Genomic DNA, 12,211 nt, shown 5'->3' on the forward strand with positions numbered 1-12,211 from the left:
GAAGCTGGAAAAGTCAAGTCGGGTTCCAATTCCTACTCCGTCTGATCATGTTGTGTGAGTTTTTTGACATGACAAAAAGAAGAAAACTAGAATAGAATAAAATCAATCATTTATCGGGGAGGGGGGCGGGCGGAGGGGACACAATATATGACGCACGCCTGTCCTGATGACCATTTTTGTGAGTGTACGGGGGGTGGGTTGGGAGGTTTTCTCTAGTCTCCCAAGCCCATAACACACCTACAGCAACCAGCCCTCTTCCACTGCCAGTCACTAAGAAGATTAGAAAACAGTCATGGTTATCACTCTTTGATACTTCTCTCATTCTCTGTAAGCTACGTTGTCAATACTCATGGCTCACTCACAAGTTCCTCAACTTTTGAACAATTTTTAATTTCTTGCGATTCTGGTGAGAAATATAGAAAGTTGCACCTCTTTCAGTTATCATGTAATTGTGGCTAAGAATAATGACTCAGTGGTGTGGAAAGTTCTTACCTGAATCTACAACATTGCCACATTCTATATTATATATATATTCTATATACATAGAATATATTCTATGTATATTCTATATTTTTTGTAACTGAGAACAATGTGGAATCTATGAGAATAAATGCACCATCATCAATGTTCTCCCGCTCAGACCAGCATCACCAGCATCGAAGCACTGACCATGCTCGACCAGCTCCATTGGGCGGGCCACATCGTCCGCATGTCCGACACGAGATTTCCTAAGTGAGTGCTCTACTCGGAACTCCTACACGGCAAGCGAGCCCCAGGTGGGCAGAGGAAATGCTTCAAGGACACCAGCAAAACCTCCTTGATAAAATGCAACATCCCCAAAGACACCTGGGAATCCCTGGCCCAAGATCGCCCAAAATGGAGGAAGAGCATCCGGGAGGGTGCAGAGCACCTCGAGTCCCATCGCCAAGAGCATGCAGAAATCAAGCGCAGACAGCGCAAGGAGCTTGCGGCAAACCAGGCCCCCCCACCCACCCCTTCCTTCAATCACTGTCTGTCCCACCTGTGACAGAGCCTGTAATTCCCGTATTGGACTGTACAGCCACCTGAGAACTCATTTTTAGAGTGAAAGCAAGTCCTCCTCGATTTCGAGGGACTGCCTATGATGATAATGGAATCTATGAGCCCTATTTTGTAAATTTTTATGATTTCATAAGTCTACTGATAGAGTGCACTGCGTTCAACAAATGAGTTGCTGTAGGGATTTATCAGCACAATCATATCTTCAAATGTGTTGGTGGGAGGGTGGGGGGGTGGCGGAGGAGACATCATAAGGGATTTCCATTCTTCCACAGGTAAGTTACATTGAATGTTAGCCAGTGATATTTGCTCACAGCTCTGTCAGTTTGGCAACAGTTTAATTATTTATGGCAGCTTTCTGCAAGTTTTTTTTAAACACTTTGAAATGTTTTTGCTTATTCCATAGAAGATTAGAAAGAAAAATGACCACACAATCTCCTACTTTCTCCCCAAGCACTCTGCACTTGGCCACATTTCAATCTTAGAAATAAATATCAAGCCTCTTTAATGGTATTGACAGGCATTACCGACTTCCCAGCTCTGTCCCTGGTGGGATTGGGATGATGAGAACGACATTCTTGCAGCTACTGTTTTATTTCCATATGACTTCGATTGAAATTTTCCTTATGGATCCTGTTTTTGCAGGTTGTTGTAGTGACTCTGAAAATAACATACTCGTGGGATGATATAACGGGAGCTGCTAGTTTTTCCTGATGGTTAAGGTATTGAGTAGCTATGCCTGACAGATCAGGATGGTCCAGATTCAATCCTTGATCTGTGGCGAGTTAGCAGATTTCCATAGAAATAGTGGTAGGGAGTGCTATAATTAGCCCAGCTCCCTGGGGGGGGGGGGCGAGGAGGAAAAGTTGGTTAATGACAGGATTGAGCTTGACTGTGTTGTCTACTGTAGTCATGTGGTCCGCTGATGATCATTGGCAAGGCTCACACATTCTTAATGGCCAGTTGGACAAGGTATCTGAGGATAGTCAATACTCGTGGAGTCAATCAACGGGAGAAAATTGGTGGGAAACAAAGTACATTTTTTCTATTTCATTCCCTCTATTATAGGTGCCTCTCCATATCCAGGAGTCCAGATAGATGAAGAATTCTGCCACAGGTTAAAAGAAGGAACAAGAATGAAGCCCCCTGAATATTCCACGCCAGAAGTGTAAGATTTTGCTGCTAATCTTGTTTTATTTTAACAGAAACGTTGCAATTGGTTTATATTATAATTGTAAATAATGAAAACCAAACATATAGATCACATCTAGGTTTGCCTTTGAAAAACCAAGTAGATGTGGCAAAACTAGCAATAGCATTTAAATAAAATCTGAGCGCAGAAATGGGGAGAACGCAAGTGGAACATAATTCCAGTGGGGTGGAATAATTTGAGGCAGAACCCAGACCCACCAAGTTTGCACCTCATTGATAAAATGTTGGGCTTCGGGGTGAAGGGCTTGGTTATTCTTCTTCCCACCCCTGCTCCAGGAATTTGAGGGTATGTCAGAGGTGTTCCCAGTTTACCCCCAGGAATGACACCCAAAGTGCTCCTGCCAGGCCCTGTGAGACCAATATCTGCTGAGCGCCGGCCTAGGTTGTCATTGTGGGTCTGAATTGGGGCCTGAGGCGGAAAGGTAACTAGTCAATCACAGAAGGATTGATTGCCATTACTAAAGGAGGCATGAAGCTCCTTGAAAGTTTTTTTTAAATTCTGGTCTCTTTGTCTTCAGCCTGTCTTATCTGCACTTCTCAGCGTATCAGAGTGTCGCTCCTCGATCCACCTAGCGTGGGCTCCTCTGTTACACCACTGCAGGCATGGGCACCTACCTCAGGGTTGAGTGCAGTGAGTGGAGGTTTTGCCCAATCAAAATTCCACCAACTCCAATGGTTCTGTGGAATTTCTGCCTCCTGATGTATAACCTGCACTTTGATAGGTTTTATGACCAGAAGATCATAGGCTGTATCATGTGTTTAAGATTACTTTTGTCAACAAAGTAAAAGGTAGACGTGTGAGGTTTTTTTTTGCCAGTTGTCACCTTGTATGATTCAGTTACACACTGCATTTACCAATGAAGGCATGATGGGTGTCCACAGCTGTGACTTTTAAAGCAGTATAACCAATATGCCATTTTAACACAGATGGAACTAGCAATAAACAAATAAGCCAACATCAATACTAAGCCAGCAAAGAAACACGATGCAAAGTCGAAACTGGCTTATACTAGGTGAATACAGACACATTCAAGTTTTGTTCCAAACTCATTTGATTCTGCTTGAAAGCAAGCCCAAATTTCTGCAAAAACTCTCTCTCAGAGCTTGCACTATTTAAAATATTTTATACATCGCTGATCAAGGTCGCTAATACTCTTGCTGTGTTTCTGTTTTAGTTATCAGACAATGTTAGACTGCTGGCTAGGAGAGCCAGGGGAAAGGCCTACATTCAGTGAGCTGGTGGAACAGCTGGGAGATCTTTTGCAAGCCAACGTCCAGCAGGTAGGAGAACATGAACAGTTTGGATATTATCAGGGTGGGAGAGGTGGTGCAAGAGACAAATATTCCCAAAAGGAAAAATGACAGAAGACGTTGTACACTTTAAAAAAAAATATTTCATAATCACGAAGGGTCTGGACAGGGTGGATAGAGAGAAACTGTTCCCATTGGCAGAAAGATCAAGAACCAAAGGACACAGATTTAAGGTGATTGGCAAAAGAACCAAAGTCAATGGAAGAAAAAAGAAAATTACGCATCGGCTGGTTAAGATCTGGAGTGCACTGCCTGAAACGGTGGCGGAGGCAGACTCAATTTTATCTTTCAAAAGAGAGTTGGATAAGTATTGGAAGGGAAAAAATTTGCAGGACTACAGGGAAAGGGCCGGGGGAATGGGACTAGCTGAGAGTCGGCATGGGTTCAACAGCCAAATGGCCTTCTTCTGAGCTGTAACCATTCTATGATTCTATGAGCTGGATTTTCGGATTTTCTATTTTTGGGGCAATAATAGTGGCGGGGCGGGAAAGTTAGCGGCTGGGAATAGTTTGCATTTTAGTATTTAAGTTTGGGCATCTGGGGCCCTGCGTCAGGGGGTGCAGCACTAAGGGAGGTGTTGTATGCTTCTCTTGGCACAAGGAATGGATTCTCCCGAGCTAAAGAGCCAGGCCGTGAGCACTCCGAGAGAGACCTTGGGCGAGGTTGTGGGGGCGTGGGGGAGGACATTTTTTTAAAAACACTAAAACATTCCCCATGCCACCACAACACAAATCGCACAAAGATTTTAAACAAAAAACACTCGCGCTTACTTTTGTAGTCCTTTACCTTCCTCACCGCCGCCAGGATCGCTGGACCGCTCTGATTTCCCAGGAGTGGTCATTGTGGGCACACTTCTGGGCGAATGGGCCGGCCAAGTCTCAAAACTCGTGCCAGTGTCGCAACCCGGGGCATTGCACACCTGGCGCTGCTCTTCCCGGCGGTGCTGCTCAGCGCCACCACAAAACCCGACCGGAGGATCGTGTCAGGGCACTGGAGATCTCACCGCCACCTTTCACGCTGCTGCGGGGTGAAACCCAGAGCACAAAGGACCGGAAAATCCAGCTCAATGAGACCCCCAATGAAAGTTTACTGTGTTTTGTACAATAGAAGAGGTATCATGGGGGAAGGAGTTTATGTGTATGCGAGCTGTGGTGACATAATAAATCTATTTATAAAGAATATGTTTAAGACTTCAGGGACAGAGGTGAAGTCTGGAGGAAGCCTAGGGGAGGGAAATAGGTTGGGGACTGGAGAAAGGGGACAGCTCAGGACCTGGAGAAGGCCGACTGGAGAGGTTGGGATTTGGAGGAGGCCCAGGAGTGAGCTCAGGCCTGCAGGAAGGTACAGAACATGGAGGCAATCTGAGGAAAATTTGAAAATCAGTTCCTAGAAGTTATAGGGCAAAGAAAGGCTGAAGCCTGGGATTTGGTGAGTGGAGCCTCAGTTTGCAGTGGGAACCCCAACCTTCAGAAGAGATGACAGAAAAGACAGAAAAAAGTAGTCCACTGAAATTATTATACTGCTTCTGACCAGAAAAACAGAAGACAGGAATTATAGAAATGAATTTTTAAAAGTGAGACCAGATTACAGTGCGCAGATGCACTATCAAATGAATAAAAGCCAGAAAGAGAATTTTCAAAGAAATGCAACAAGCACAAGCTCTTCACTGTCTCTGCCCCAATTTCAAATTCGGCAATTACATGACCAGTTTATGCCACCATTTTAAATCACTGAAAAGCAACCATACCTTTGTCGACAGAAATTAAGAATTGGTATACACTGCATACCTGCGACCGCTATATACTTGCATTCTACATTCAACAATTACATAGAATTTACAGCATAGAAACAAGGCACAACTGGTTTATACTGGTGTTTATGTTCCACATGAGCCTCCACTCACCCTACAGAGCAGAAAAGAGAAATAAAGGTAGGGAACATCTAGGCAATAGTGACCATAATATAATACGCTTTAAGATGATAATTGAGAAGGACATAAGTATGACGAAAACCAGGGTAATAAATTGGAGAAAAGCTGATTTTGATGAACTGAGAATAGAACTTTGGAAAATAAAATGGGCATCAATATTGGCAAAAAGCCATATAGAACAGCAATGGAAAACATTTAAAACCGTGTTCAACAGAGTGCAGGAACAATATATTCCACTAAAAGGAAATAACAACCTGAACACTAATGAGACTCCATGGATGAATAAAGTCATAAGGGAACAATTGAGGGCAAGGAAAGAGGCATACATTAAGTACATAGACAGCAAAGGAGTGCATGATAAGGGAGAGTAGGAAGAGATTGGAAAAGAAGTCAAAAAATGATTAGGAAAGCAAAGAGGAACTTTGAAATTAAATTATCAAGGAACAAAAATAATAAAATATTTTACAGGCACAGCAATAAAAAAAAAAGGTTGGGATGGGAATAGCACCATTCAGGGATAGACAGGATAATACCACAGGTAACAATAGAGAGATGGCAGAAATATTAAATCATTATTTTGCTTCAGTATTTACCAGGGAGTTAGAACAGCTGGACATGACATTGGAAGATGAGATTAGTAATGAGGTAAGTGCATCTAAAATAAAAAGAGGGGATATATTAAATAAACTAATCAAACTCAAAGAGAATAAAACCCCTGGTCCAGATGGATTGCATCCACGGATTTTGAAAGAATCTAGGGAAGAGATAGTAGAGGCATTTCTACACATATTTAATCATTTGTTAGAAAAAGGTATAGTTCCAGAGGACTAGCAGATAGCTAACATAATACCGATATTTAAGAAAGAGGATAGAACATGTCCAGGGAATTATAAACCAGTCAGCTTCACATGGGTAGTAGGAAAAATAATGGAATCCCAATAAAGGAAAAAATAGAAGAACATCTAGAAATCAAAAATATAATAACGACTAGTCAGCATGGATTTTAAAAGGGAAAGTCTTGCTTGACCAACCTCATTGAATTTTTTGAAGAGGTTACAGAGTAGACAATGGTAATGCAGTAGATGTAATTTATCTAGATTTTCAAAAGGCCCTCGATAAGGTACCCCATAATAGACTGATGAACAAGGTCAGAGAATATGGAGTCAGGACAAGTAGCAGAATGGATAGTTAGCTGGCTTCAAGACAGAAAGCAGAGAGTAGGTGTAAAGGATAGCTATTCACAGTGGCAGAAGGTGAGTAATGGTAAGCCACAAAGATCGGTGCTGGGACCACTGTTGTTCACAATTTATATTAACGATTTAGACTTTGGAATCAAAAACACAATTTCTAAATTTGCGGATGACACCAAATTGTCAATACTGAGGAGGACTGCAACAAATTACAGGAGGACATTAATAAACTTGCATATAATTGGCAAATAAAGTTCAACACAGCTAAATGTGAGGTATTACATTTTGGTAGGAAGAATAGGGAGGTCACTTATTACTTAGAAGTTGCAAATCTAGGTGGGGTAGAGGAACAAAGGGATCTCTGAGTACAAATACAAGGCCATAAAAGAGCAAACCAAGCATTAGGGTTTATTTTTAGAGGTATAGAATTGAAACGTAAGGAAGTTATGCTAAAGCTGTATCGAACCTTGGTTAGGCCTTGGTACTGCCTACAGTTCTGGTCGTCTGGTAAAAACGATTATAGAGGCACTGGAGAGGGTGCAAATAAGATTTACAAAGATGATACCAGAAATGCGAGGGTATACATATCAGGAAAGGATGAAGAGGCTGGGTCTCTTTTCTCTTGAATAAAGAAGGCTCAGGGTTCACCTACTAGAGGTCTTTAAAATTATGAAAGGTTTTGATAGAATGGATACAGTTTCTACTTGTGGGAAGAGCATAATTGGAGGCCATCAATAAATGATAGTCACCAAGAAATCCAATAGGGAATTTAGAAGAAAATTCTTTACCCAAAGAGTGATGAGAATGTGGAACTCGTTACCACAAGGAGTGGTTGTAGGGAATACTGTTGATGCATTTAAGGGGAAGCGAGACAAGCATAAAAGGGAGATGGGAATAGAGGGTTATGCTGATAAATTTAGATGAGGAAAAACCGGAGGAGGATCGAGTGGAGCATAAATGCCGGCCTGGACTGGTTGGGCCAAATGGTCTGTTTCTGTGTCGTATATCCTATGTAATACTTCATATAACCCTTAACTAACAAGGAAGCTCATGATAAAGAAAGCCGTTAAATCCAGTGACAGTCAGAGATTGCTTTCTAATGTTAGCACTTTGATGCATACTTTAAAAAAACTCACACCGCCTCCACTTAGGTTACTTGAGTTGGTTGATTTGGAGTGGAAGTCCAGCTCCCATGTGGTTCTAGTATCTTTATTGGCACCAGTTGTTACAAGCTTGTACACATGTTAGTAAACGCAACTCTTTCTGGTATTACTCACCTTTATTAATATTATTTAAATCTGTTCTTTTACCATGATTACATTAAGTTAAGTTACATGCAGTTAAGTTAGTGCCACATTGCAGAAGATAAACCACCAAGTTCAGGGCCATTTCAATAAGGATTTAAATTCATCGTAAATCTCCAAGCATAATCTTTAGCTATAATATTGTCCTTCTTTCATTTTTTTTGACCTGCAAATATAACGGCAGCTATCTGCAATTTCGCAATGGCTCATTTCGTTAAACAAGGAACAACCAAAAATTAGCCTATTAAAATGGACCTGTAATATTGATCTTTTAACACTTCTCTCTTACTACATAACCACTGAACTGACCTAATTGAAGAAATGTTCAGTAATCCAGATGTGCAGTGGGATATGTCCTTACTATACAGTATAAATGCACACGAGGCCCATACTTGAAAGAAGGTCACTTTGTGACCAGTTACCTTTATTACCAAGACCTCAAGTCATGAAGTGGGGTGGAGCTTCCCTTTTTATACCTGAAAGTCCAGGTGAGGAGTGTCTCCCACAAGTTCATCCCTTTGTGGTCAATGTTCTCAAGGTGTACAACTTAGGTCAGCTTATACATGAGTTACAACAATAATTGAATACATGACATCACCTCCCCCCCAAAGTCTTATTGGGATCACAGGTTAAGTCTCTCTGGTAGTTTACGCTCCCTTGTAGAGCACCTGAGTTGGGACTCCGGTTGTTGGGCGCTGGCCTGAGTGTCTGCTGTTTGTAGTGCCTCAGGCCTGCCCGGACTGCCCACAGTGACTGGGCTCTCCTGCACTTGGTTCCGGTGTTCGGTCACCTGTGGTGGAGTAAGCTTTACATTGTGTTCTTCCTCTGCTTCTTCTATGGGGTTGCTGAACCTCCTGTTAGTTTGATCCACATGTTTGCGGCAGATTTGTCCATTGGTAAGTTTAACTACCAAAACCCTATTCCCCTCTTTGGCAATCACAGTGCCTGCGAGCCATTTGGGCCCTGCAGCGTAATTAAGGACAAAAACAGGGTAATTCACATCAATACATCGCGCCCTCACATTCCTGTCATGGTAGTCACATTATGACTGACGCCTGCTCTCAACAATTTCTTTCATAGTAGGGTGTATAAGGGATAACCTGGTTTTGATCGTCCTTTTCATTAGCAGCTCTGCGGGTGGAACCCCTGTGAGCGAGTGTAGTCGGGATCTATTGGCCAATAGGAGGCGTGATAAGCAGCTTTGTAGGGAACCCTCTTGGATTCTGAGCATCCCCTGTTTGATTATCTGCACTGCTCGTTCCGCCTGGCCGTTTGAGGCCGGCTTGAATGATGCCGTTCTGACATGGTTGATTCCATTGCCTGCCATGAAGTCTTGGAATTCAGTGCTTGTGAAGCACGGGCCATTGTCGCTGACCAAGACACCCGATAGACCATAGGCGGCGAACATTGCCCATAGACTTTCTACCGTGGCAGAGGATGTGTTTCAATTTAAAATGGCACACTCAATCCATTTGGAGTAGGCGTCTAGTACAACCAAAAACATTTTTCCCATGAAAGGACCTGTGTAGTCCATATGGATGCGTGACCATGGCTTGGCGGGCCAGGACCAGGGGCTAAGGGGGGCTTCCCTGCGTGCGTTGCCCAGCTGAGCACACGTGTTGCACCTGCGAACACAAAGTTCCAGGTCTGCATCTATCCCTGGCCACCAAACATGTGACCTGGCAATTGCCTTCATCATGACAATGCCCGGATGCTCATTGTGAAGTTCTCTGATAAACACTTCTCTGTCCCTCTGGGGCATGACTACTTGGTTTCCCCACAGTAGGCAATCGGCCTGAATCGAGAGTTCATCCTTGCGTCTATGAAACGGTTTAAATTCCTCAGGGCATGCCCCATACGTGGCTGCCCAGTTCCCATTCAGGACACATTTCTCAACTAAAGACAGTAGAGGGTCTTTATTTGTCCAGACTTTAATCTGACGGGCTGTCACAGGTGAGCATTCGCTTTCGAAAGCTTCAACAGCCATGACCATATCAGCATCATGCTCAGTTGCCCCCTCAGTGGTGGCTAGTGGGAGCCTGCTGAGTGCATCGGTGCAGTTTTCACTGCCCAGTCTGTGCTGAATTGTGTAGTCATAGGCGGCTAACGTAACTGTCCACCTCTGTATGCGGGCCAATGCATTAGCATTATGACTTGTTGTCGGCTAAAAGGGGTGTTAGGGGTTTGTGATCTGTCTCCAGCTCAAATTTCTTGCCAAACAGGTACTAGTGCATTTTTTTTTACTGCATATACACATGCTAGCGCTTCCTTTTCTACCATCCCGTAGCCCCTTTCTGCCTGGGACAGACTTCTGGAGGCAGAAGCTACCGGCTGTAACTGAGCATTGGCATTCATATGCTGCATCACACACCTGACCCCATAGGACGACGCATCGCATGTTAGAACAAGTTTCTTACATGGGTCATACAACATTAACAGTTTGTTAGAGCACGCAACTTGTTATGCTCCAACAAAAGTCCTTTCCTGGCTGTCCCCCCAGACCCAATCGCGACTTTTGCATAGGAGCACGTGTAGCAGCTCTAACAGCATGCTCAATTTGGGAAGAAAGTTACCAAAATAGTTCAGGAGCCCCAGGAACGAATGCAACTCCGTCGTGTTACGGGGTTTGGGTGTTCTCTGGATCACTTCCATTTTGGACGCAATGGGTCTGATCCCGTCTGCTCCTCCCCAGGAATTCTACCTCTGGAGCTAAGAAGACACACTTCGCCTTTTTCAGTCGCAGCCCTACCCGGTCCAGTCTGCGTAGCACCTCCTCCAGGTTGTGGAGGTGTTCTTCAGTATCGCGACCCGTGATGAAGATGTCGTCCTGAAAAACCACCATCCTTGGAATCGACTTGAGGAGGCTTTCCATTTTTCGCTGAAAGATCGCGGCGGCCAAACGAATCCCGAACGGACATCTATTATACTCAAACAACCCCTTGTGTGTTGTGATGGTGGTCAGCTTCTTCGACTCACTTGCCAGCTCCTGGGTCATGTAAGCTGAGGTCAGGTTCAATTTTGAAAAAAGTTTGCCACCGCATAGCGTCGCAAAGAGGTCCTCCACTCTCGGTAGCGGGTACTGGTCTTGGAGTGACACCCGATTGATGGTGGCCTTGTAATCATCATATATCCTGAACGACCCATCCGCCTTGAGCACCGGCACGATCGGGCTCGCCCAGTCACTGAATTCGACTGGCGAGATGATGCCTTCCCTCAGCAGGCGGTCCAATTCGCATTCTATCTTTTCCCACATCACGTACGGCACCGCTCTGGCCTTGTGGTGTACTGGCCTGGCGTCCGGGTTTATGTGAATCACTACCTTGGTCCCCATGAAAGTGCCGATGCCGGTTTGAAATAATGAATCAAATTTGTCCAGGACCTGTGAGCATGATATTCGCTCCACAGAAGAAATTGCATTGACATCGCCCCATTTCCAGTTCATGACAGCAAACCAACTCCTCCCCAGTAGTGCAAGACCGTCCCCCGGGACAATCCAGAGTGGCAACCTGTTCTCCGAATCTTTGTGGGTCATGACTACCGTGGCGCTGCCTAGCACTGGAATGATCTCCTTTGTATATATCTGTACCTGTGCGTCAATCGGCAATAATTTTGGCCTCCTGGCCTTGGACACCCACAACATTTCGAACTGTTTGATACTCATCAGGGACTGGCTGGACCCCGTGTCTAGCTCCATTAATACTGGGATGTCATTGAGGAGCACTTCCATCATTATCGGTGGCGTCCTGGTATATGAACTGTATATGTGCACCACATGAACTCGCTGAACTTCAGCTTCCAGCGATTTCCCCCAGTATTCATTTGGCCTCGTAGGGCTTACATCGGGCCCGTCCTCCTCGTACATCAACCTGGCTGCAGGCTTCCTGCACATATGCACCAAGTGACCGCTGACGTTGCAGTTTCTGCAGGTATATTGCTGATACCTGCAAGCTCTGGCTGGGTGGTTGCCTCCACACCTCCAGCATGAGCTGGAGGCCCCGTTGTTTGAAACAAAAGGTCCATTACCAGTCAATCATCTCTGACTGTCTCTGTAACTGTCCTTAAGTGCACCATTAACAGGTGTTGATGGCCCCATTACTGGCCGCATTGTCCATTGCGATGGCATGAATCGCCGTTCAGCTAACCATTGTTTCTGTTGAATTCCCACTTTGGGTTCGCCTACATGCTGGGGCATGTCCGATTGCCCTTGTCTGCCTAGAGAACTGTGT

At 44.4% G+C, this 12,211-nt stretch overlaps 1 protein-coding gene across 1 annotated transcript in view; it reads left to right on the forward strand.

Moving 5' to 3' along the window:
• The window catches only part of kdrl (kinase insert domain receptor like), a 262,118-nt gene that overhangs the window by 221,497 nt on the left and 28,410 nt on the right, over positions 1-12,211 (forward strand). Inside the window, exons 25-26 of the mRNA XM_070882714.1 lie at positions 2,107-2,206; positions 3,426-3,531. Of these exons, the coding sequence (XP_070738815.1) occupies positions 2,107-2,206; positions 3,426-3,531 (206 nt within the window). The remainder of the gene's footprint in view (positions 1-2,106; positions 2,207-3,425; positions 3,532-12,211) is intronic.

This window comes from Pristiophorus japonicus, chromosome 6, assembly GCF_044704955.1.
Source record: "Pristiophorus japonicus isolate sPriJap1 chromosome 6, sPriJap1.hap1, whole genome shotgun sequence".
In the NCBI taxonomy this organism is placed as follows: domain Eukaryota; kingdom Metazoa; phylum Chordata; class Chondrichthyes; family Pristiophoridae; genus Pristiophorus; species Pristiophorus japonicus.